Source organism: Aedes aegypti, chromosome 3 (assembly GCF_002204515.2).
Source record: "Aedes aegypti strain LVP_AGWG chromosome 3, AaegL5.0 Primary Assembly, whole genome shotgun sequence".
Taxonomy (NCBI): domain Eukaryota; kingdom Metazoa; phylum Arthropoda; class Insecta; order Diptera; family Culicidae; genus Aedes; species Aedes aegypti.
In genome coordinates this window covers 144,635,598-144,662,035 of record NC_035109.1, presented here as the reverse complement: position 1 = coordinate 144,662,035, position 26,438 = coordinate 144,635,598, and the positions used below count along the sequence as shown (strand labels likewise).

General features: G+C 36.9%; 1 protein-coding gene across 1 annotated transcript in view; it reads right to left on the bottom strand.

Moving 5' to 3' along the window:
• LOC5576000 (nuclear receptor subfamily 2 group F member 1-B) overlaps positions 1-26,438 on the bottom strand; it is a 279,752-nt gene that overhangs the window by 204,464 nt on the left and 48,850 nt on the right. The window contains exon 2 of the mRNA XM_021849024.1: positions 13,076-13,225. Coding sequence (XP_021704716.1) covers positions 13,076-13,225 — 150 coding nt within the window. The remainder of the gene's footprint in view (positions 1-13,075; positions 13,226-26,438) is intronic.

Genomic DNA, 26,438 nt, shown 5'->3' with positions numbered 1-26,438 from the left:
AATTAGCAAATGCTTACACGCATAATTATCGTACTTCCACCAAATAGAAAGTCTATTACTATATCATTTTTGCTTCTAAACCTGATGAATACAGGCATTAAATAAGCACTTTGTTGGATCTATATTCGCATGAAGGGCATTTTTCAATGTTATTCAGTGTTTTGACTCATATACTACGTGATATACCAGAGAAGCAGAGAAGCACGCTTATACCCGACCAGTGGATTACAACAAAAATTCTTCACAATTACCGTGCACCCCCGCTAATTGGAACATTACCCCATGTAAACCATCGGGGTTCTTTTTGAATTTGAACTTCTTGTTACCCTACTCACAACGAACAAACGTGATTCTGGTCACGTCATTGGCTGGTTTGTTTTGATTCTGTGTCCCGTTTCACAACGTTTCATTGCACTTCATTGTGCTTTAGAGACATACATTTTTTCCAAGCCCTCAAACAATTTCTATACTATTTGGAGTAAAATTCTCTTACTTGAACAATATTCTAATCAATATGACATTTAAAATATTTGTTTTGAATTGATTTTCACTCTTTTATGATATCTATGGGTTTCCCATAACTGCGAAGCGAATATTTTTGCATTTAATGATCTTTTAAGATGGTAACCCAGATGTTTTATAAGGGTATTTGTATATACAGACAAATCTCTTTTACTCGATATTTGGTATCTCGATATCGAGTTAGAGAACCATAGTAAAAGTTGGTTATAGAGAATTGATCGTACAATGAAATCGGCTCTGTAATGCCTCTTTGCGTTTGAGCCTTAAAATAACCAATTGAGTATGACAAGCCGTAATGAGATTAAAATAAATTGAAATACAATATTCATATCCTAAAAGTCAACTATTCCAATGGTTACACCTTCAAGACGGCGCCTCATCTACCCTCGAAAACTTTTTCAAACGGCCGTAAGCCAGAAGAGTAAACAAACTTATTTTTTCCATCCTATGTGTTTGGCAGACGAAATTCTACACGTCCTTCCACCCCTCTCTGAGCCAACCTGTTCTCGTCCTAAAATCCATTGGTAACCGAGTGTGTAGCTCGTTGTTTTCATACAAATGAATGGATCTAGATAAATACTATCACCACTGGGATATAGATGATGATCATCTCTTCATCGTAGCATTGTTAAATAACATGTAAACCGATTCGTTTGCTCAGCAACGATAAGCAACACGCTTGGTTGCCGCTGGCTTTCGGGGCGAAATGATAAATTAAGCAACAATTTTCGGAATTACAAAACAACGTAAGTGAAATTTTCAACTTTCGCCAACTAACCCTTCCATCGCTCATATGGAGAGACAAAGTGACTTAACCACGAATCAAAGCAAAACACTACTTGAGTCAATTCTACATTGACTGGTACATGTCGTAAGTAATTGATCAAAACGGTGTATCATTTTGTCATTAGATTTTTGCGAGAAAATTATAGCAAACAGAATTTTTAGACGCGTGCTGCTTGCATGTAAGGTTCTGAGGATAAAAAGAATGGCAAAATGTTGATTTTATTTAGAATATGGTCAACTTTCCCTTACCCGATATTTCGTATCTCGATTTTGAGTAAGAGAACAATTGAAAAAGTAGCTTTTCATGGCTACCTCGATGGTTCCTTTGATCGCAATTGCATTGGTTTTGTGTTCTGTAACTTGATACCTTTCTTACTTACCTTCGATATCGACTTATGGAGAATTGACTGTAGATTTATAAATAAAGTTTTGATCCCTGTCATTTTTTCTTTTCTTCAAATCTTGCGAAAGTTACTTACGTCATCTTGAAAAAGTAATCAAGTATGTTTTTGAAATCAATCCAGAGGTGTAGAACAACCATTAAAACAAATTAGCGTTTGAAGTGTTGATAGCTATTTTTTTCTGATAATAACGATAGAAGAAGCACCGTGCGCATAGTGAAAGGTTTTTCGTCACACAACCGGACTTCCTTGACCTGAGTAGGCGTTTGAAGGAGCGCGCGCTCCCTCATTGTTGGCGCGCGATGAATCTTTATTTCTTCACAAGCACCTGCCTCGTACCTAAGTAACGAACCTCTTCAGCGCCAAAAAACTGGGAAGCAAATCAAATTTGCATACACCAATATTTGTCTCCACTACATCTCGACTCGAGACGAAAACCGAAATAAACTTTCAGCCTTATTTGAATTTAGTTCATCAAACCAACCCGCACAATAGACCGCATATGTTCTCGCAGGTCATTCACTCCTACAACTGTTCCTTTCCCCCGAAAAATAAAATGAAAAATGCGAAGGAATCCTTTACCTCTCGCCAAAACAAGAGATAAAGGAAATTCGGAATTCAACAACCGTACCTTCGTACGGGGCTGCCAACATATGGTGTAAATTCAAATTTTGGGGCTATTCGCGAGATTCTCTGTGGGGTTCCGCGATCATCCAGCGGTAATCTTTGCAGCAGCCGCCAAACGAGGAGCAGATAAGTCGAATTCGGCAAGGAGGGGGAGGAATCCTGTTTCTGCACGCAGTTCGCTGCGATGCTACATTTTGGCAGAGTTTGCGATTGTACCATATCGAAAAAGATAGAAGGTTTGTGTTTTGGTTGGCCCGGAAGATTGTTTTCCAGGTGTTGCAATTTGCACCGAATGCCAATCGGTGAAAGGATGGTTTCTTTGTAGCTTGTACAAGAAGTAAATGTGGTTCGATATTGAGAAGCTCAAAATAAAGTGTTGAAATACTCAAACACGTTCCCCAACGTTATTACTTGTTTAGAAAATCACAGTATTGATTTTAAATTTATCAAAGTGTCTAAGTATAATAAGGTGAGCATTAAATATGAATCATTCAACAGTGGTTTGTCGCTTGTGCAACTAACCTGCATGCCGTCGACCAATTAGCGCGGAAGTTCCTCAACTGTATGGGAATCTCGTCAATTAACCCCTTATTTCGAAGAAGCTAGCCATTTCGCGAAATCCTTTCTTCGTGGGGTCTCTGAATTACCAAGTCAGCTAAACAGCCAGGAACAAAACCCGGCCCCGAGTAACACTAATATCGTTATTAAGTCACAAAACTTCACGCGACATCTGAATACGACCCAGCAGGAGTGATTTCTTGGGCCATTAAGTTGGGAAGTTCCCATGCAAGTGCCCTCCTGCCGAGGATCTGACTGCGCCTTACGACAAGAACGGAACAAAGTCACACAAAAGAAAGCAACACTGTTTCGGTTCGATCTCGGAACGATTGTTCCCAGAATGAACAATACTCCGAACGAAAATCGATAAAAAGTGGAAATCCTATTTTGAGGTTGCATTACACTATGGAACACAAACGGCACACCTGGGAACCGCCCCTCTTCCCTGTTCCCTGCTGGCACTCGTTGTAGTGCAACTGTCAATTGGTCGAGCGAGCGAGCGCCCGGAAGAAATGTCAAAAGTTGAGCCCGAGCGTGACATCGGGCGCTGCGGGCAGGCTTCGAATGGAGACATCAAGTATTCATTGGATGGTATGAACATTGAATGATATTGATGCAATCAAGGGCCTACTAGGGTCGGAGGCGCGATAAGCATCTATGCAACACGGTCGCTGGAGTTGTTTCATAGTAGGCTTCGCCAGTGAGTGGTTTGCACAGGGTGACCACTGGTCACTGACCAGGTCTACCGTTTTCTTGAAGGTTTTACAGATTTTTGGCCTCCCTAGCGATTACACTGCCCATAACTGCATATTTGTAACATTCGACAAAAGTAGGCATTCAGTAAATGGAATACCAAGTGTGTATTTTATGGCAGTATGGGAAGAAACTACAATTTATAAAAAATATCAGGAACTCAAAAGTGCTAATTTGAGGCTGAAAATTTGTACAGCTCATATCGTATATTGGGTGAATAGTCAGAAAATAATTCTGATAGAAATTTCTTTGCTGCTGACTGTTCTGCAGTTACAATTACCAATGTGACAAAACAACTCGGTATTTTTTTTCGAATTTTCCAGAACGAAATCACAGTTTTGAGTGAGTTGATCGAAAGTATATATCATTTGATGACTCTCCACGGTATTTACTCGAAATTGTCAAAAATGTCGAATGTGACTAATATGCAATTATGGGCAGTACAGGTCATATTAAAAAAAATCTACCGACATTTTTGTTATGATTTTGTTTGTAATCATATCTGTAAATGCTAGATTCCACTCCAAATTTTGTTATTTTCCGATTTTTTTTTAATATTTTCCAAGATTTTTGACTTGTTGTGCGGAGAAAGTCCCGCACTTACTTTCAAAATTCGTCATTATTTTCTGCGAATATATCTTTTTTTTTTCTTTAATTTCTGCAAGAATTTCTCCAGGAGTTCTTTAAGAAATGTCTGCATAATTTGTTCTAGGAATTTCAACGTTAATACAGTCAACTCCTCATAACTCTATACTGAAGGGACCATGAAGATAGGTAGGTATTGTGTTATAGAACACGAGAAAAAGTGCAAATGCGATTGAAGAGACCATCGAAGTAGCCATGATAACTAACTTTTAGTATGGTTCTCGTACTAGCATTGGGCAAATTTCACCAGAACATCGATATTTCTGAATCGATTCAAACTTGATATGTTGAATCGATTCACCGATTCAATCGAATCAGTTTAATCGATGTTTTTTGAATCGATTCGGTTTTTAAGTTCATATGAAAATTTACTAAATAAGCTCTAAAATAAGACTAAATGCAATTGAATAGGATAACTAAATTTCTTCAATTGAATAACGTTTGAAATTGATATCATATATTACACACTTCCAGGCCAATTCAAAACTGAGTCAACCCTCCATGAGTCGATATTGAAGGGACCATCGACTCATGGAAATATCGAGTCATGGAACAGCAATGGTATGGAGAGCCGTTTGAGGGGACCATCATAGTAACCATGAAATTTGATTTTTAATATGGTTCCATGAGTCGATATCGAGCAATGGAACATCGACTCATGGAGGTTTAACTGTAGTAGTTTACGGAACAAGTTGCAGAATGACGATTTTTACAGCACGAGTCATAAATTTATCCAATGAGGCTTGTCGAGTTGAATAACTACAACAAGTGCTGTAAAAATCGAGTTCTGCAACGAGATACGTACATTATTTTTTGCAATTTGATGAAAGACCATAATAGCAAAAAAAAACTAATCAATTTTATTCTTTTGAATCGAAACACAAAATCAAATGAAGAAAATCGATTCACTCGATTTTGCGTACTTCTAACATCGATTCAAAAAATCGATTAATAGGAACAAAAAAATCGATTTTCAGAACATCGATTCAAAATTGCCCATCGCTATATCATACTTCGAGATAATCGTTAACAAGAAGGGGTATTTGATGACATTGTTTTGTGTGGGTTTAATTGTTTCAAACGAATTATTGGTTCTTTGAAAACGACTTTTTTCAAATAGTCACATTATTGTGGTGTCGCGTTACGAACAATGCCTAATTTTTGACATTGTAAAACAAATTCTTCTTATAGAACTCTTATATTTTGGATTCTCTTCCTACTCGCCAAGCTACGTGTTCCCATGAAAAAAGATCTAACATCGCAATATTCCAACCGATTTTCGAAATTTTTCGCTTTTAGTGGAAGGAAATAGTAGTTTTAGATTTTGCGTTGGAAAGTGGTATAAGATTGGTACGCTGAAACCCTCCCTGTTTTTGTGAAATGTAAATATGTATATGTATTTTCTTGTTTTTCACTAAAGCCTGATCAATTAGTTCTTGTTTTCTCGGAATATCGAGTAAGGGAGAGTTGACTGTACAGCATTTTTAATGATTCTTCCTACAAAAACATCAACTGAACTTAATCATTGCTATTCAGGATTCTTCGAAGAATTGCATTTAAAACTCCTTCAGAGGTACTTCTGAAAAACTTTTAAGAAGACATCGAAAATTTTTATTTCTTGAATTGTTTTGAAAATTCCGTCATTCTCACAGCTTTTCTTCGAAAGACTACAGGATTAAGTTGAAGTTCCTGTAAAAAAAAACTAATGAAATCAATATCAAAGTTCAGAAACGAGTAGTTCAGAAAAATATGTGGCCGAAACCTTCAGAGCTTTTGAAGAACTCCTGATTGGGCTCCTCAATAAATTATTAAAAACACAACTTTAAACAAAATTGCTGAAAATTTTGTAAAATCCCTTAAAGAATATCTGTTATTTGAGAAGAGATTTTTAGACGAAATAAAAGAAAACACCTACAGAAGATCATTGAAAAAGTTTTGAAAACAAAATGGACGAAGAATTTTTATGATGTTACCAAATATTCGTTGGTTTTGATGAAATTTTTAAGAAATTTTGTAAAAGTGAAACTCGTCAGAAAAACTTCCTAGAGACATTTTTTTTAGAAATTTTTGATTTGGGCTGGCTGTTTTCATGAAAAACTGACTTAATGTTTTTCGGAAGAGATCTTCTTATTCATATATTTTTGTTTTTAAAATCGAGGTAATTTTTGGTGGAAATATTAATAACTCGGTTAAGGAAATATTTGAGTAAACCTTTGTAAATTTCAAAACAGTTTCTCGAAAAATCCCTTCCGCAATTCTACCCATAAATTAATGAATCCACAGCTTAATTTTAACAATATTCCTAAAAAATACTGGTTGTTTCAACTACATAGAGCAATCATTTTTCAAGTTTTATCCTACTCGCAACGTCAAAGTGACACTAAAGTGCATCGGAGTGCATTTAAGGTAAATGACATTTTAAGGTGTTTGACAGAAAATTCAAACATTTGCAATGTGTGGACTCAAAATTTGTGAAATTAAAAATACGAGTACTCCTCTGAATTGAAAAAAATACACCAAAAATTGAGTTAAAAATATTCAGATCTAGCGGAGGCGCAAGGTGAATTCTCAAGATTTTAAAAATGATCGTCAGTGAAGTTCTAATAATTTCATTATTTTCCAAACAGTTATGGGGATCTTAGCATCATTTTCTTCAGAATTAAATTTATAAAAAAAAGTATAGCACATCAAATTTGCCTAAAATCAAAACTGGTCCTAGTTAAAACTTGTTTTCTCCAGTTTTTTCCCTCTTCACTAAAAAAATAACAAATACACAACCGATCGCAAATCTTTCTACAAGATTTTGAAGTTAATAGAGTTGTTTTTCAACTGTATCTTCAACACGTATTTATCAAGATCTATCCAAAACAATTATTTTTAACTAAAAATACCAATTCTTAAACTTGACTGGTTTTTCTCACATTAAAAACCTTCAAAAGGTCTTAGCAACATTTTTTTTATTTTATAACAAAAATGTTTTGCAATTACTAAAAAAAATTGCGCTATTCAACTCGTAGTTCTAAAAAACTTTTTTTTTCATTAGAATATGTGTTTAGGTAGGTTTTGTTGGAAAACTAATTTTTAATTCAATGTGTTGTATACACAGTCTAAAAACAACTAAATAAGTGTTAAAATTGTGTAAAAATATTTGGATTTGGAAACGTTTGAATGGGGTTTGGTCGAAACAATTTTTAAGTTTTATTTATTATTTCAAACATGTTTCCGCAATTTCTGAAAGAGTGCACTATTAAACCCATAGTTGTTGAAAAAAATTGCAAAAAAAAACTTTAGTTTTCATTAAAAATCATGTTTTTAGTAGGTTTTGTTGAATAACTACTTCAAAACCAAATTTTAATTTAATGTGTTGTATACAAGTTGAAGAACAACTAAATAAGTGTTAAAATCATGTAAAAATATTTGTTTTTTTAAGCATCATGAAGTTATTATCAAAAAAAAAAAAAAAACAACAGTAAATATTAGTGAAAACAGACCAAACCCATGACTGTTTTAACGATAAATACTTTTTTTGTTCGTTTAGTGTTAACACTTAAGCTGAACTGGTGTTTCTTAATTGTTAAACCTTCAAAAATGTCTTAGCATTTTTTTTTGTTTCATACTTAACACGTTTTCGCTATTGTGCGCTATTCAACTCAAAGTTGTAAAAACAAAAAACACAAAGAAATAGTTTTTCACTAAAATATTTTTGGCAGTTTTTGATGGATAGCTAATTCAAAACCAATTTTAATTAAATGTGTTGTCGACACATTTTAAGAACAACTAAATTTGTTTTGAAATTATGTAAACATATTTGAAATTGGTTGAGTTTCATGAAGTTACGGTCAATCAAACAATGAAATTTTAGTAAAAAGAAGAACATTTCGAAAAAAAAACTATTTTGAATAAGGCTAGTTTTTATTTAATACAAATTTGATGGTCTTCAAACTTCATAATATAATTTTGGAGAGAATGATGCTAGGAGCTTCAGAATGAATTAGAAAATTACAATAATATGAAGACTCACGGAAGATCGTATATACAAACTTGAAAGTTCTTTTTCAAGTCACTTGCGTCATCTCTAAATTATAATATTTTTTGCTCAAATTTTGAGGTTTCTTTCTTATATGATTTTTATTCAGAAAAGCACATTCATTTTTGATTTTGAGAACTGTGTAAAAATAAGCCGCACCCTAGTGGACTTGCAATGAAAAAGGATTGGGGACAAAAATGCATTACAAATTTCAGAACTGTAATTCGTATTTATATTGCTGTTTGCATTTGAGATGCTAATATTGACTAAACGTCCTCCAAATGCGGTAAAACAAAACAATCAAAGGACACCTAGCAACGTTTTTCAAAATCACCGCCGACCTAGCAAGAAAAATCTATCTTTGACATCGCATTTCTTGTAGAAAATCTTACCGCATTTGGTGTTCCCGCATTTGATATTTGCGTTTCAAATGCACGCAGCAATATTTTGGATTTCATTTTTGTAAAAAAATAAAAACGATGCAATTTATAATAAATTGTTAACAAGAACATATCAAATCAATAATTTCAGAGATATAAATGTTGCGGCTTAGGTGCCGATGGTGGGGGACCTCTTATTATATATTTATGTCTGAATATTTTAATTTATACAACCTTAAAATTATAAAAGATTTTTCGGCCTCTTATAAATCAAAATGGTACCGTAATCCGGGGGCAAATTGATCACTTTTTCACAACTTTTCGTCATAATTTCCTTTGGAATTAAAAAAATGTCAAATTTATTTCAATAAAATCAGTACTTCATTGATGTCTATCAGTTTATGTAATCGATTTTTCATGAAATAAAATTTAACATTTCATAAAATTAATTTTAAATCAAAAAATTGAAAATGACACATTGGGGCGAAATTGATCACTATATAATAAAGAATATTTCAGAAAGTAAAATTTCCCTATCTACTAAATTTGGGTCTCCTGAATCTGAAAATGATGTCAAAATTCTTACAACTTGTGTATATCATCATTTTATTGCAAAATTAAACTTTGTAAATCTGCATAATACGCCTAAATGTATGCAATTTCCCTTGAAATAAGCACTTCATTCAACAAAAAGCGGTTTTACGAGCAAAAAACTATTCTTGTTATGCTGAACGATTTCAAAAATGAGTTCAGCAGTTCACACTGAAGCTTACACAACATTTTTAACACTCAAAGTTTACATGCAGGCTTAGCACCAGCGGATTGTTTAGTGCCGATATTTCCAACAGTATTGCTAACACCTTCAAAAACTGTGAATATTTCTATGCAAAACTGACCTAAATAAAAATGAAATAGTTTAAAACCATCATTAGACATCTATAAACTAGAAAACATGGATTGTCTGTGATGGCAACGGAGTATTAAGCATCCTTGAAAGGAAATGCAATTTGGTACCGACCTGATCAAATTCACCCCAGTGATCAATTTGCCCCCGGATTACGGTATTTAAGATCGGTTTTCCTGAAAGTTTGGCCTCGAAATTGTCGAAATTATGTTTGATCCTATTTAGTTCAGTTCATGTAATAAGCCTACCGATTTTTCTTCATTAAACTTACGGATAGCGCAAACAGACTTGGGACCCTGGGCTTGCATGTGCATGTGAAACTATGATCGTCCGATGAGTCGTTCCGCTTCGCAGATAACGTGGAACTGTCTCTAGCTAGCGAAACGCGCTACCTCTCTCGGGAATGACATGCATGTTCCGCGCTCGCTGGGAACCGTTTTCCCAGGAGCCGTGATTTATGAAATCGTTATGATTTTTAATATTTTGAGCAAATACGTGGTTCGATGTCCCGACGACGGCCGGAGCCGAAGGACGATCGCAAAATTATCCTTACCGACGGAACCCTTCCTTCTCTTCCTTCAATCTTTGTGATTTAAAATATGTAAAGCAAATATAGACAGACAATTGATGATGGACGATAGCGACAGACGGAGAGTAATGAAACAAGGATGGATTTAATCCCGAAGAGAACGGAAGGATCGTTCCTGAACGGGACGCCTTTTTTGCTCTGGTGGCGGAAATTCATCCGGGCGCAGCGCGGCGAAGAACAATGCCGACGGAAACTATTTTCTATTGTTCCCGAAGGAAGATTTATGGTTGGCCTGTCTCCTTGCCCCCTCGGATGTGGAAAATTAAAAGACATGAAAAAGGACTGACCACTGGTCAGTCCTTTAGCGTTCGTTCTAATCCAAGAGGGTGAAAGGGGTGAATCCTCGCAAACAGCTTTGGGAAAACCGGATTTCTTCGAGGAGAGCCTGGGAACCGGTTCCTTTTCTTCGGCAGTCAGCGGTCAAGAAGCAAAACTGACCGTTGGAATAAATTAATAAAAGCCATGGCTTGGTTAAAGGGACACGACCTCGGGTGCTCTCCCAAGAAAGTGGTGGCGGCGGCGGATTTCGGCTGAAGGACATTATTCGGACGCTTGACGCTTCACACCGATTAGGTGGTGCGTTTCGTTCTTGCTGATGCGGACGTAAGGAACGGCCTGACGGATGTGTCTTCGGAGATTCCATCAGAAGGACGTGTGAGCCACGAGAGTGACACACAATGCGATGCGGTGTGAGGATTACGGTTTTACCGTTTTTGTTTGTTGTGGATTGTCGGGCTGATTTTTGGGAGTGTAAACAGTGCGGTGGACAGGGGCTTAGGAAATGTTCTGGGAATTGTAAGAAACGTTCATTACGCCGATTTGGAACAAAATATTCGATTCATATGTACAGTTCAAACACGTTTTTATAAATGAGCATTGATGTGCCTCCAAGATTTTGATCTAAAACTCATTCCGGCCATCATTTCTGCGATTCTCTCCAGAATGTTTTCTGACACAATAATTTTCTCAGATGCTTTTCTTACGATTCCATTCAACAAATTTCTTTAGAAAATCATCCAAAGATTTCTATATGTTTTTGAAAATTTTTTCCCAAGATTAAAAAAAAAGTGTCATTGGAAAGATTCCTGTAAGAATATTTAGATAATTTACAGGATTGATTCTTAAAAATCTGAGACGAGACTCGCGAAGATGGTCTTCTTTTTCTGTGATTGCTAAGTTTTTTATTCTTATTCTACTCTGTATTGATGTCAAGCCGTTCAAACTCGCATATGAACATCTCAGCAAAAAATATTGCGTTTGCATCACACCGAAGCATAAATAGCCTTTTGAGTGAAATTTCATGCCAGCAAACATAGTAGACATAAGAAATAACTATTTTTGTATTAAGATTTATCAGCATCTTTGGAAAAACTGCTCAGATGCTGAGGTTTTATTCAACAGTTTATTTTTAATACAATACTTTTCACTTTTTCAGCCATGAAAACAACTAGCTGTATTTGACGATTAGCGACAGCGGAATTTGGGCTGCATATGACGTTAATGTTTTTCCTCTTCGCGAGTCTCTCTCAGGTAAAAACTATTTACAACATGTTTAAGATAAAGTTTGCTATTATTCCTGGGAGAAATTTACTATCTATTACTCGATAATCGATGGACCATTGACTGAATTATTGAATCATCACAGCGAAAAAAATCATAGAAATTTATGTATTTCCAATACCTTATGGTCACTTTTGTGAGCAATCAATTTTGTTGTTTTGGTTGATGATATTATGAAAAATATTACTTGACAACTTGTTTCCAAATGTTCGCAAAAAATGTTTTATTTGTTTTACCATTTTAAATTTTCCTCAATTTTTTACTGAGAAGTAGACTCTGTCTCATTAGAGATAGAGGAGAAGATATCATAGATTAGAAGAAAATGGTGATCCTCTCTAAGTAAAAAAAAAAAAAAATACTTCAGAAGACGGTGGTCTATTCTGAGTGAGATAGTAATAACTTCACCTCCAATCAAACTTAGTCATCCAAAAACCATGAGACTGCTCAAAACAGTGCTGCCAGGAGCAGCGCGTTCCAACCAGCTTAAGTACCGTTGTTGACAAATGTAATCCCATCCGTTTCGGTTGGATTCTCTGTCGCCGATGATGAATGGGCCGTTATTAATGCGCATGCATTATTCCAATTGGAACCGCGTTAAGGCTCAACTGCAGTGTAATAACATTATGATTTACATACCTACACCCAAGCCCCAGTACAATAATGAATAATGACTTCATCCCGTGTGGCTTTGAGGAGCATAATAATTTGTTTTGCATTCTCGTCGTCGCCAAAGCCAATCATAATAATTCCGCTTCATCAAGGTGTCATCTCTGGCGTCGGTATTGCACGGCGGTTGCCAAGCAGTTTGCAATAAGGTTATTGTTTCGAATCATTGCGCCTACTTTGACGCTTCACGCCTGACACCTTTAACAAGGGCGACCTTGTTACCTTGGGCTCCACAACTGTTCGTCGCAATGCGTTTCGCCCTTTGTTTTGCGTCGCACACTCCAGCGACTTTGGTTCCGTTTTGTCAACATCATTTGACATCGTTTGTTACCCTTTTTCTTCGTCGTCGATGACAACCGACCGACGACAGTGCGATGCTTCTTATTCACCCTTTTTTGCGGTTTTCCCTCACACGAAGAGATTATTGGCAAATTGGCTTTGGAGTTTGTCGCGCGTTGGCGTGTCAATGGCGATGACGACGAACGACGAAAGACAATGACAGTCCGGTAGCTTTAAACGTCAGCCCACCCCGGTACATAACCTAACACGCGTGTTTGGCACCTTTTTTCGCCGTCGTCAGCCATGTGGCGGCGGAGCCATATCGAACTCAAGTGAAAATGCAAATGAAAAATAAGAACGTTATTGAATTCGACTTACCTTCGCGTCGCATTCCCATTTTGAGGCACTTTCGTAGACGACAGAATTGACACTGATTCCGGTGGTGCTGGTCGATCGGGCAGTTGCGATTGCCCCGACACGAGTAGGTGAGGTTCCGTCGGACCGATCGCTTGAAGAACGATTTGCAACCTGCAATGAGAGAGAAAAGGCCATTGATTAGATTTCTGTCTGAGTAAAATTGTCCAAACGAAATAGTTTGTTGAATCCAACTGAGACTGTACTGTGTAGAATAACTGTAATGTAGAATAACTTAGCAGGAAAATCAAAAGAATATAAACTTCCCAATGTGAGTAGCGCTCTTTGTAGCAAAAATAATAAACGGGGAAAATTGATGTTAAAGTTTGAGTTTCCATAACAAAGCATACAAAGTTCATTTAACAAAATAACATGTTTTTGGGTGGGAGGGAGAATCTGATAAAAACAGGCTATCGACATGATGGAGACACCATCTTCTATAGTGACAGAGGGCTCGATTGGCTTGTCAGATAGATCGGGCCCGGGACATCCTGTCTACTGCAAATCGCTGCAGTTGATATAGGGCATGTCTATAGGCCTTTTCATGTGACAGGTCCGTCTATGCATTTGTTTACATCGGTGGAGGACCGGTGCATACACGAGGCTGTCATTTTCATAGAAGAACTGTCAAAGAGCTTCCCGATCAGCTGTTTTGGAACGTCATGTGAATAGGCCCATTGCCTGGATAAAAAATGCTGTACGACACAATGAGCCGACATTCCGCTTTCAAGAACTTTCAGTGTGAGCCGCCTATTAAAACAATGGACTATCATGTTAGAAGCGCGTAATTGATTGAAGCATATTTTTGCATTTTTGGAAGGTGACAAAAAGCAGATAAGATTCAGTTTCAACACAACGAAAAGCAATCTCAATAGCTTCTTCGATTAAAATTGAAAAATGAAAACTGTAATTGAAATTAAATGCTAAGAGAAATGTGGCCCTTTTTCAAAGTTTGACCTTAAATCAAAGGTGCACAAAGAAACGGAACTAGGGATTTTCATCAAGCCTGCCTTGATTGTCGTTGGCGAGCTGGCATTAACTTGAAGGTTACTTCATCTTTTTCCCAGGTTCTTGGTTTTTCTTCGCTAATCTAACCCAATGATGAGGGCATTGACAAGTAATTGAGGAAATTCATACCAAACAAATCCCCAGCCTCTAGTTTTTTGTCGGTACGTCCCGCAAGGAGGTTCCGGAAATGTTCCAGAAGAAAAGGATGGATAAATTCACGAAGAATGCTTGCAGAAGCGCTTGCTGCCCTTCCTCCGCTCTCACCGTTGTCTCAGGCTGTTCCGGCCGGATCTCGGTACCAAGCGAAGGGCGTTAAAGTGGTCCTGAGGGAGGCGAACCCGCCAAATACACCAGAATTTCGACCAATCGAAAAGTTTTGGGCGATAATGAAGATGAAGTTGAAGAAAATCGGAAAAAAAACATTCAAAACCAATGAAGCTTTGAAGAATAACTAGGAGAAATTGTGTCTGAGATCTCATGAGCAGTGTTAAAAGAAATGTACGAACATTCAGCCAAAACATAGCTAGCATATGGTTATTTAATCCCTGAAAATTTGAGAAGTATCCAATTTAAAATGAATTTCTGGTGATCATTTTTGTGTGTCTCATTTTTTCCGAGTCAATTCTTTATCCAATTGTCTATTCAAAATTTAATAATCACCAAAATCATCTTCAAGAACACCAAGCAAGGATTCTTTTTACAAATTCTTCAAAGATTTCCCCAATAGTTTTTCTAACTTGGCTTATGAGATTCTTCCTAAAATTTCTCATCAGATTCCTTCAACAAATCTGTCAGAAAATCTTTCAGAAATTCTTCAATTATTTCTTCAACAAATTCGCTGCATAAGGATTTCTTCTGTTTATAAATTCATTCAAAAATTCATTAATCATTCAAACATTCCTATGTATTTTCTAGCGGAATACGTTCAATTTTTCTTACAAAAAACTATTCCGTAAAAATACTCAAAAAATTCTGAACAATTTGTTCAGGATTTTTTTCAGAGATTTATATCATTTTTTCTTCTGGGATGTTGTTCTAGACTTCTTCCGAAAAATTCACCAGAGATTCATCCAAGTATTTTTCAGAGATCATTTCAGAGAGATATCTACTCTCCATTTTAAGATCAAAAACTACTCCAGGAGTACATCAATATTTTGAATTTCTTTTCAAGTAGCTTTGCGAATCACTCCTTATCCATTTCCGATTCTCAATCTATCATCGCATTACAGATATCAAGTGCATTACAATGGTAGACTTTCATAAACTTTGTTGAAAAAATAGAAGCAAAAAAAAAACTGGTATCAAACATATTAAAAACAATGTTGCTTATTTTTCTCTAAAATTCCTAAAAATTTGCTGAATTCCTGTAGGAATAGCTTGCCGTAGAGTTTCTGAATCAATCTGGCAAAACTCCAGACGATGTATTTCACAGAAAAAATGAATTGGTTTTAACAGAAATTACTACAAAAATTTCGGGGGCCCAGATAGCCGTAGCGGTAAACGCGCAGCTATTCAGCAAGACCAAGCTGAGGATCGAGGGCTCGAATCTCACCGGTCGTTAATGAAAGTTAATAACTGTGGAAATGCTCATAAGAACACTAAGCTGAGAAGCAGGCTCTGTCCCAGTGGGGACATAACGCCAGAAACAAGTACTACAAAAATTCTTGTTTTTTCTTCATTTTTTAAAATGGACAATTATTTACATTTAAACGGATGAAATTTGATGATAAACTCCGAAATGATTGTGGCCTTCGTGGTCGTGCGGTTAATGTCGTCATGCAGTTAAGCTCATCGTGTCACTGGGTGTGCGTTCAAATCCCGACACCATTCGAAAATTTTCGTCAATTTTTTTTCTCGGCTGTTCCATTGGAGCATGCTTGACTAGGGTCTAGTGTTGAGTTTTAGGCTTGGTAGCTAAATGGCTGAAGAATGTGTCCTTTTTTAGCAGATTGGTGTAGAAACATTTTGCTTCTATTTACAGATATTCCAAAAAAACTTTTTGGAGGGACTATTTTTAAAGGAATATAGAAGCTCAACGCAAACGTTATTGGGGTATTTTTTAAAAGCACTATCGAGCATGTCGTAATGACGAATTTCCGTTTTTTCGTGGCAAGATTTTACTGTTTTCAAATCCTGAAGAGTATTTTCACATAACTTTGACAGTTTGTTGAGGAAACCCTGATTGACTCTCACAAATCAGGAATCATTGGTAAAAAAATCCACAAAATTTTTCAAAATTTCTAGACTTTGTTTTTTTTTTTTTGAGATTTTTTGAAGTGTTGCTTTTTGGAGTATGAAAAGATGTCTGTTCAAAGTTCGTCAAGAAAGCGTCCTACGAAGGAAAGGGAAATAACAAAATGTTGAAGCAGGTAGAGTAGAAAGAACATAGGGACAACGGAACAACGAACATAAACTAAATTAAAAAAAAAATCTCCAGAAGTTCTTTCAGAATCATCTTCAGAAATTGAAATTTGAAATTTAACAGAATTCCTTCATTAATTTCTGGATTCTCAGCAATTCTGCCAGAAAGTTCCTAGTAATTCCGCCCTGTAGTTTCACAAGAATTCTGCCAAAAGTTGATAAAACTTTGGAATACTTAAGAATTGCATGTTGTTCAATAAATTTCCTCTGAAGATTCGAAGGGAATAAGGTACATATAAAAAAAAACTTTCGTGTGTCATCCGTATATAATTTGGGAATTTGAAACAGAACTTCCAATAATAAAACATAGAAGAACCTATGATGTAATTTGAGATGTATTTTTGAAATATTCCTGAAGAACTTTTGATGAATTTTGCAATAAACTGTATTGAAGTTTTTGGGAAAACTATTTGAAGGAATGAACAGAGATATTGTTAGTAGAACTTTAAGCGAAATATCTCAGCACAAGATATTTTGGAGGAAATGCGAGACAGAACTTCAAACTTTTGAAAGATTGAGAAATTGTTTGGTTGCCCTACAAGAAAGTATTCACTTTGATATTTTAATAATGCCAAAGAATTCAAAGCATCATTGTTTGCATAATTCAGAAAACACGAGTTTCGGGAATAGAATTTCAAGGACATTGACGCTGTTTTGTACTTTCGGTTGTGATTCATCGAATCAGAGCAGGCACGCTGATGCTGTGTATGATCAGCGAGGTTTTCTCACCATTGGTGTACAAAATTGAAGAACGCAAATACTGTAGAGTTTATTGGTGATAAGAGCCATGTAAATTGTCTCCGAAAGACCATGGTCCATGGCTGATATAATGCCTATGAGCCGTTTAAAAGCCCTGTATTAGCTGTACATGAGGCATTGGGCCCGATATACGCCTTCTGGTCCGCTGAGAGTGATCGTTCGACAGTTCACCTGTCTAGTCTTATGGTACCTGTTATATACCCAGACACTGATCATTAGTCAATGCAGACAACCTCTACGGGCCCAGGAGCTCTGCTTCGATACTATTCTTTTCTGTTGCTTAGTAGTTTTTGAGCTGTTCGGTGGCATACTTAACCTCTCCCAAAGGGGAAGCTGATAGGTCACCATGTAGTTCACCGTACTGATGTTGTCCTGAGTCCCAGTTCCTGTGCCGTCAACGTAATTCAGGTGCTGCCGCTACCCTTCAATTACTTAGAAGCCAATATGAGATGTATGAAATGTTTGATAGAGCTTTCGAGTTTATTGTATGCGGTAGAGATGCTCCGAGTCTTCACAATCGAATCCCTCTATTTGGAATTAATTTCTTCTATAACAGGCAGGTCCGTTTGCTGTTTCTGGCCAGTACCTTGCTGCATCACTACTGTTTGCACTGTAGCACCACTCTATACTGCTCCGTTGACTCCGGTCAACGCACCCGACAACGTTCGAGATTCAATCACTCAAGACCATACCCAAGGCAGGCGTCGGTACCGTATGGTAGTTAACGATGGATACATTTAGGCCAAGTTCGACCGTTACCAGATAGTGTTCAAAGACTATGTTAGTGGCACCTAAGGTCTTGACGTCGATTATGTCGGAGAAGTGCCGTCCATCGATCATGTGATTTTTTTTCTGTAGCGATCTTCAGGTGTGCCAGTATGGGGGGCTATGTTAGAAGTCGAACTGAACTTCCCTTCTTATTTGAAGTAAATGTGAAGATCTACGAGCGGTTTTCTAGATCAAACGTGTGCCAAGTTTCTCTCATACGTTACGGTTGCAATAACATGTTTTCTCTTCGAGACCCTCCGATATGCGCCGGAGGTCAAAACGGGTAACATGTTAATTATTCTCCCATCACAATACACCCTGCAACACTGTTGCCTTGCGAGATGCCGGGGAGACAGTTAACGGAAATCTCGGAAAGTCTCCCGTCGATGGGAAGGAAACTCGTTAAACTGCAAATTCGTATTCTTCGGCCCGATCGATTCCATTATTGTACCGCGGTAGCAATATTTTGATCTTCGGAATCTACAGGAATTTTTGTCGTTCTCAAGATGTGAACCATGTGGCACCAGGAGGCCTCCAAAGCCTAGCGCCAAGGGGCTGGCAAGTAATTGAATCAATTGCTCTTGGGACGGCGAAACAACGAGAAGGAAGCACCCGGGAGGCTGGTCCCGATAAAATGTCAAACAATTGGAAACATTGTGTCACCGTCGTTGTTGAAGTCGTTTGATTCGTGTGTGCACTTTTGTGCCCGAATGTTTTGCTTGCCGGGAAGCCTGGCCCTACGGGGGGAAAAGTTTTTAATAATTAGGATATTTTTTGTGTGTGTTTTGGGTTGAAAGGGACACACAGTCTCTCGTTAGTCAATGGGGACCTCCTGCTGGTTCTTTTCTTCCCGATCCGGACCGGAGTGTATATGATCTTGCAGAAAGGGTAGCAAAAGCAACGCACGTAATGCTCGACGACAGGACCAAGAGGACAAGGGACTTTTCATTCATTATCCTTTGCAGTGGCACATAGAGTGAAGAGGCATGAATGGAAAGGACATGCAGAGCTGTCGTCGTTGAGCAGTGGCCGCACTCCAGGCAAACGTTGACCAAAAGTACAAACTTCACTAATAATATTAAAAGAAAAAATCTTGTTTGTTTGACTAAACATGATTGCAGAAGCCAATTTCTTAGAAATGGCCACTGAAACGAAATTCGATATTTCAAAATTTTCATATCTTGGCGAAAGAATGCGCAAAGTCACATTTCACCGAATACTCATTGAGGGGTCGTTTCCTGAACACAAGCTATGAAAAATTTCAAAATTCCTGAAAAAGTTCCAAGTTATACATTTTATGACATTATTTAATGAAAAACATGTCAAATACGATACGAATCACTTTCAAAACATAGAATAATATCTATTCTTTCGAATAAGAACAGATGAGTTGAATAAGGTTGAGATTTTGTACAAAAACAACTTTTTTTTTGGAACATTTAAAAAAATTGAAACATTAAAAAAAATGTCACCTTAATTCAGACAGTTCAATCTATCCAATCACTGAATGAATTCTATAACTTTTTTTTGCCCTCGGCCACCTCTGGACCACTGTGCGTCGTCCTTCTCAGGACCCTGCAGTCAGCGGTGGCAGTAACAATATTCGACGTCCCGGACACAATAGCGGTGAATGCGATTATTCTTTGTATACTGTTTTTTTGTTCTTCCTCCCCGGAGCCCATAGCAATAGGCCTCTCACAAAAGTACGACTATTAGGATGCTTTTAGCAAATTTCAATTTGCATAATGTTACCTGTCCCGTCCCTGGAGTGGAGAGTCTCCAGAAAGGATGCACCGCCAAAGTTCGACGCCAGGAAATTCATTTTTCAACCTCACGTCCGCTCGGATCGAAACTTTGACCACCACCGACGCGGACGATTTCTACGGTTCTCCTTGGAGAAGCCCAGAAGCCCGCCTTCTCATCGACACGGAGCGATGGTCATTTTATTGAAGGACGTGAGCGTTAAATCAACACACGAGGCAAAGAAAATTGGACCTACCGGGTCGCTTGGAGGCAAATCCAATCCGGACGGATGATTCTCAAAAAGGCTACGAAATTATGCATGGGGGTAGCCAGGAATTCCATCAGGAGGATGGGCAAGCAAATTTGTCTTAGGATTTCATTAAAGATTCCTACATGTATTTTTTAACATTCATGCCTCCTGGTACATTGAACACTTTAAGATTTTTTTTACAGAAAACAAAATTCATTAATTTCGAATTAATATTTATCGCAGAAATTTCTTTTTGGTGGTTATTCATCAACATTTCATTTGATGAATCCCTTTTAATTGGTATCTTGATTCAAATTATGCTTATTCTATGCATGTTTTTATACTCAAGTTGTTGAACATACAGATTTACTTAATAGTTTTGAGTTGAAGAAATTGGTGTAGGGCTAGTAGCAGGTCTTTTTACAGAGATTTGGTCTCTATATCCATGAAAGTCTCTAAAATGTCTCAATTTTTAATGGAAAATGTATATTCAAATCGAAATGATCTCTAGAGTCTCTTTTTCCTAATCCTGATTGCAATGAATCCCGATGAAAAATTCTACAGGCTCCAGAGAACAAATCAAAGACTTTAACGCGTCTATTCAGCAGGTTCTTTAAGAATATCGTCTCACATGTCTCAAGGATAATCTTCAAGAAATCTTCTAATGACATGTCCAGAGATTTCATCTGGGATATGTTGAGAGACTCATACAGGGATCTTTCTAGAAATTTTTCTACAGATTCTTCTACCAATTCTCCCACAAATTCTTCCAGAGACTTTTCAAAGGATGCTTACAGGATTATTTTCAGGAAATCCTTGAGCATTTTACCCGGGGAATCACCCCGATTTATTTTCCTCCAGTTATTTTCTTCACTCATCCTTCAACTTTAGGATCTCCTAAAGATTTCTTGAAGATGTTCTAAACGGTAATCTTGAGGATACACTAAGATAAAAGATGAAAGAATCGCCGGATAAAATCCTGGAGGACTTAAGACATCCTTGAAAAACATCTAAAAGAATCTTTTGAGAAATTCCTGAAGGAATCTCTTAGGTATTTTTGATGGATATCCTTGGAAAAATCCAGGTTATATTATTGAGGGTTGTGCTACTTTTCCCCGAACGCCAGTTTCCCGAATGCCAATTCCCCGAATATTCCGTTTCCCCGAATAACCCGCTTCCCCGAAAAGTTTTTGGAAATCATAATTGTCATAACTTTTTACATTTCAGGGAAGTGAACGTACTGGTCAGCTGATATGCACCCTTCTTTATTTGACTGGCGGTTCTTAGGAGTTTTACCGTACTCAGCAATTTTGGCAACATGTATATAGTCGAGAAAGACCAAAAACCTCCTTCTTTCGATTGCTTATCGATGCGATTTCTTTCTAGTTCACCATCTTGCTACTGAATACTATTAGAGCTCCTATTCGAACAGTACCACTTTTCGGGGAACTGGGTCATTCGGGGAACTGGCGTTTGGGGAACCGACATTCGGGGTAACGGCATTCGGGGAAAAGTAGCACAATATCAATGGGTTGTGCTACTTTACCCCGAATGTCGTTTCCCCGAACGTCAGTTCCCAGAATGCCAGTTCACCGAATATCCCGTTTCCCCGACTAGCCCACTTCCCCGAAACGTTTTTAGCACTCATAATTGTCGTAGCTTTCTACATTTCAGGGTGGTGAATGAATTGACCATCTAATATGCACCCTTCTTTATTTAATTGGCGGTTCTTTCGAGTTTTACCGTCCTCAGCATTTTTGCCAACATATATATAGCCGAGAATGACAGAATACTTCCTTCTTATGACTGTTTATCGTTCTTTTTCGTCACCACTTTCCGGGGAAGACAGCACAATCACTTTGATTATTCTGAACGCACTTTTTTCATGTCATTTTGTTTTATTATGCCGCAATAGTTTTTGGTGTTCATTTTTCTATTAGTTTAATTATAAATTTTGCATTCTTTTGAAAATAGGCTGTTCTTTTTGTTTACAATTCTTTTAATTTTTTTTATTTAGTAATGCTAAATGTTAACCATTTTTTTATTTTGCTGTTTTATCAATTCTTGCTAGATGTGTTGTTAGAATGATAATTACTTTAGAACCTGCCAATATACAACATATACTTGTTTTGGGGCAAACGCTTGATCTTTTACCGAGATTTGCTGGAAAAACATTATTTCAATATCAAATTTTCCCTTCTATCGATTATAGACGGTGTTTTTGATGTACACTTCCAAAATTAGAATTTATATTGAACCGTTGAAAAGTTTTGCCCCTAATGTTTTCTTTTAAAGATGTATTGTTCATTTGAGCTATGCTGTGAAAAGATTTTTTTGCGTTAGAGCCTTAACCATTTTAAACGAAAAATAATCTGCTCTCGTATATAGGCTATTTTTGCATTAAAGCGCATTGATAGATCTTTGGATTGCAGCTTTTGATGTTTTGCAAAAAAAAATCCATTCTTTTATCCAGTAATTTTCATCGAGTGTTACGTCCAAACTGGGACAACGCTTGATCTGCAGCGAAATATTCTATGAGCGTTCCCTTGATGAATAACTGCGAACTTTCTTTGCCAATTTACTGTTTTCAAATATGTATATCGCAACAAGCTCAAAGATACTCTATGTTCTGAGATGTAGAGACCCGTCACGGGTTTTATTTAGTAATGGTCTCTAATGTTACAACAATTTATGAAATTCTTACAATTAGCTTGGAAAATCTCTGAACGAACACCACGCTTGTTTAGAACCTACCAAAATTTTTTGCTATGGTCTCGGTGGTGTTGATCTCGGTAAAAGCTTAAAAAATGCCGATTTTTATTTTATGTCAATCATTATGCCAAACGGCCATTATGCCAAACGACTTTATGCCAAACAGGGTACAATCAATTGGAAGAATCACCTTTGAAAATCGCAAGGAATTCAAGCAACAGGATGGTTCTCTTATAGTTTATCCAACTCGTTTTTGGATCTCTCTTAAGCTGACAGTTTCTCGTGAAGTCGACAAAATCACATTATGATTGTTTTCATATTTTGTTTAGGTTAATTTATTTGAGTTTATTTGCATAAATTGAAGTCAGTATTCGAAATTTATTAAAAAAAATTAAACTTTCAAATCATATGATACATTTCCAAAAATATGTATGTATTGATTCTAAGTATTCTTAAATGTTTAACTATAAATATGTTTATCGAGATATGTGAAGGCCCGATGCAATGGCCTCTTCGCCCCCTCGTAAATTTCATCAAAAATAGGAACAATAATTTCTTGGTATTCCTTTCAGCATAATTCAAATAATTTCTATAGCAACTCATCCAGATACTTCTGGATAAATTTTCTTAAAAATATCTTTGAAAATACACCATAATTCTCTTACGGTTGAATGACAGATTTCTTTCAGGGACTACACCGAGGTTTTGTCCAGAGACTTTTTTAAAAATATTTCTTGGAGTAATTTGTGGAATCCTTAAGTAATATATTTAGATTTTTTTGGGAAGTTCTTCATCACTCTCCTTTTTTATTGGATTATTTTTTAGCTGATATATGGTTGTCTTATTGAAAATCTTCAAACAATTTACACATATTAATGAAATTAGGCTTATTAAAAAGAGACACGGACACCGTCTTCAGCCATTGAGCTGCATAGACTGTAAACTTAACACTAGCCAACGGACAAGCATGCTCCAGTGGCACAGCCGAGAATCATTCCTGACGAAAATTGTCTATGGCTGAAGCAAGAATCGAACCCACCACGATGCGCTTAAATGCCTGATGACACTAACCGCACGGCCATGAGACCCACATATTATATTTATCACTCAAAAGGAAATGCAAAGACAGGACAGTTAACATTTTAAAGATAAAACTATTCAAAGAAGTATTCATGGAAAAATCACAAAAAATACTCATCCAGCATCCATGAAATCATTTCTGATATATCTCTCGAGGAACTGCTTTTTTTCTATCTTTATTAACGAGATTTTTAGCCCTGGGCTAGTTCATCTCGGGACCAACGGCTTTACTTCCCTTCCGAAGGAAGTCGTCACTGAAATTTTTAGTGACTATCTCGGGGATGGGATTCGATCCCAGGTCCTCGGCGTGAGAGGCGTGTGTTCTTACCACTACACCAGGTCCGTCCCCACAGGAACTGCTGTTTTAACTGTTTTAATGAGGAAGAGGCACTTCTAGTCAAAAACTTATTTTTTTTTTAACCATTGGAGAATGCCGAAATCTTTGTAAAATCTATTGAAAGTTTTAACGAAGTCCTTAAGATAATCTTGAGGAAGAAATCCTACAATAAACTATTGAAAAAAAATACCATTAAAATATCAGAGGAACTCTTGCAGAAATTCTCGGATTACTTATCCAGTAAATTAGAGAAAAAAATAGAGAAAAACTCCAAAAAATTCAATTACCTGAGGTATTCTGTAAACTTCCTGAAGGCATCAACGCTAAAGCCAAGACAGAAAGACATTCCAAGGATAGTATCGAAAAACAATTGCAATTTGCTTGAAGAACCTCTGAAGTAGTTTTGTGGAATTCAAGATGGAATGCTTGGGGACAAATCTTTCAAGAAATTTTTTGAGCGATCCCTGTCAAGTCTAATGTTTGGAGGTGTTCTTAGTGAAATTTTTGATCGAATTTCGGGAAATCACCTGATATGATTTCTGTAGATTTTTTTTGATTACACAGCGCAACTTTTTTTTTTGTTCTTAGCGCAAACATATTTCAAATCGATTAGTTTGAGTTTTCTGAATCCAATACCATTCTCAAAATTACTAAATTTTGTCAAGTTTTCAAGCAATTTGGTAAGAACTCCACATGGAAAAGTTATTGAAGAAGTTCTCAAACGTATCGAAAATTTCCGAAGAATATTTCAAGAAAAGAGAAGATCCTTTAAAGAGTAACGGATATTGTTCACGGAAAAGTCCCAAAAGCAAAATATCGAGAACATTTTTTGAAGGAATATTTTGAAAAATTTGTAAAATAAACCGAATGAGAATGAGTTGTACAAAGAATAAGAATGTACAATTAATAAACATAGTATACAATTATCAACGAAATTTTGAAGAACATATAGAGAAAATCCTAAAGGCACCATTTTATACGAATACTTGAAGAAATCCTCATAAATATTCCATAATGTTTTTGTTAGAAGTTCTGGAACAATATGTTAAATAATTATTTATGTTTTTGAAAAAAGTTCCATTAGGATTTCAAAGATTATGTTTTGGAGTAGTATTGTGAGAAATTCTCGGAGAAATTCATGGAAGAACTGATTCCGCAAAAAAAAATCGCTAGCTCAATTTCGGATAGTTGAAAAGAACCTTCAAATAATGGTAATGGCGATTTCGACTGGATCTTTACCTGATATTTGAAGATTACTTTCTCAGTTTGGTAGTCGAAAAGCGATGTTTTTCACGTTCCCGACGTTTCGGCTGCTGGGATTTGGCCTTTTTCAAGGGTCGTTTCTATCGTCTCCCGTTACAAAATGGTTTTCATCTGATTGTGTGTTACATAGAAAATTCGCGGTTGAACCTAAAACTAAAACGCAAGCATGATTCCCCGCTCTTGGTCGCTAATCGGACGAAAACCTTTTTATAGCATGAGAAGAGAGCTTACGACTCTTGAAAAAGGCAAAAACCCATCGTCCGAAACGTCGGGAATGTAAAAATATTGTTTTTCGTCTACCAAATTGAGAAAGCCATCCAAATCATGACGCAATTAGTCTAGATATAAGAGGGGGGCAATGGCCCTCCTTTCACCTCATTGAAGACGCCCATGAAACTATAGGACAACCAGTCGGCATGGCAGCGCGGCATGGGTGATAAATTGAGTTATAATCATTTCAGGCCACCGTTTGCGGCTTCGGCCGCCACCTGTGCATTCAAATGAGCGTGGAGTTTGCCGCACGCGGAAAATGTATAAAATAAATAAATCAAAGCCCACCCAAAACAAACTCTCGGCGGCGGTTTCTACCTGCGCTGACGATCCATCTCAGTCTCGGTTTCGTTTTCTCGTAGCGCCGATCGCACCAAACTAATAATTTGGGATGGATCCTCAGAATACAGAATCTGCATAATCATAATAGGTGCCCTCAGCATCCAGCGACCGATTACGACCTGCCTGTGATCCGGTTAGTGGGTGTAGGGTACACTGGGGAAACTGGCTTATAGCTAATCCGGTTGTTATTGGATTAAGTTTCTCCAATGGATACAAATATTTGTTTTGAATACTTTGAAATTGAATGCTCGTTCTTTGAATGGTGAAGAGGACGAGCTGTTTAATTTTTGACAGTGTTATTGAACCTGATTTGAAATATCTAAACTTAGAAGAGATCCACACTTTTTTGTTTATCGTAATGATCGACTGGATGG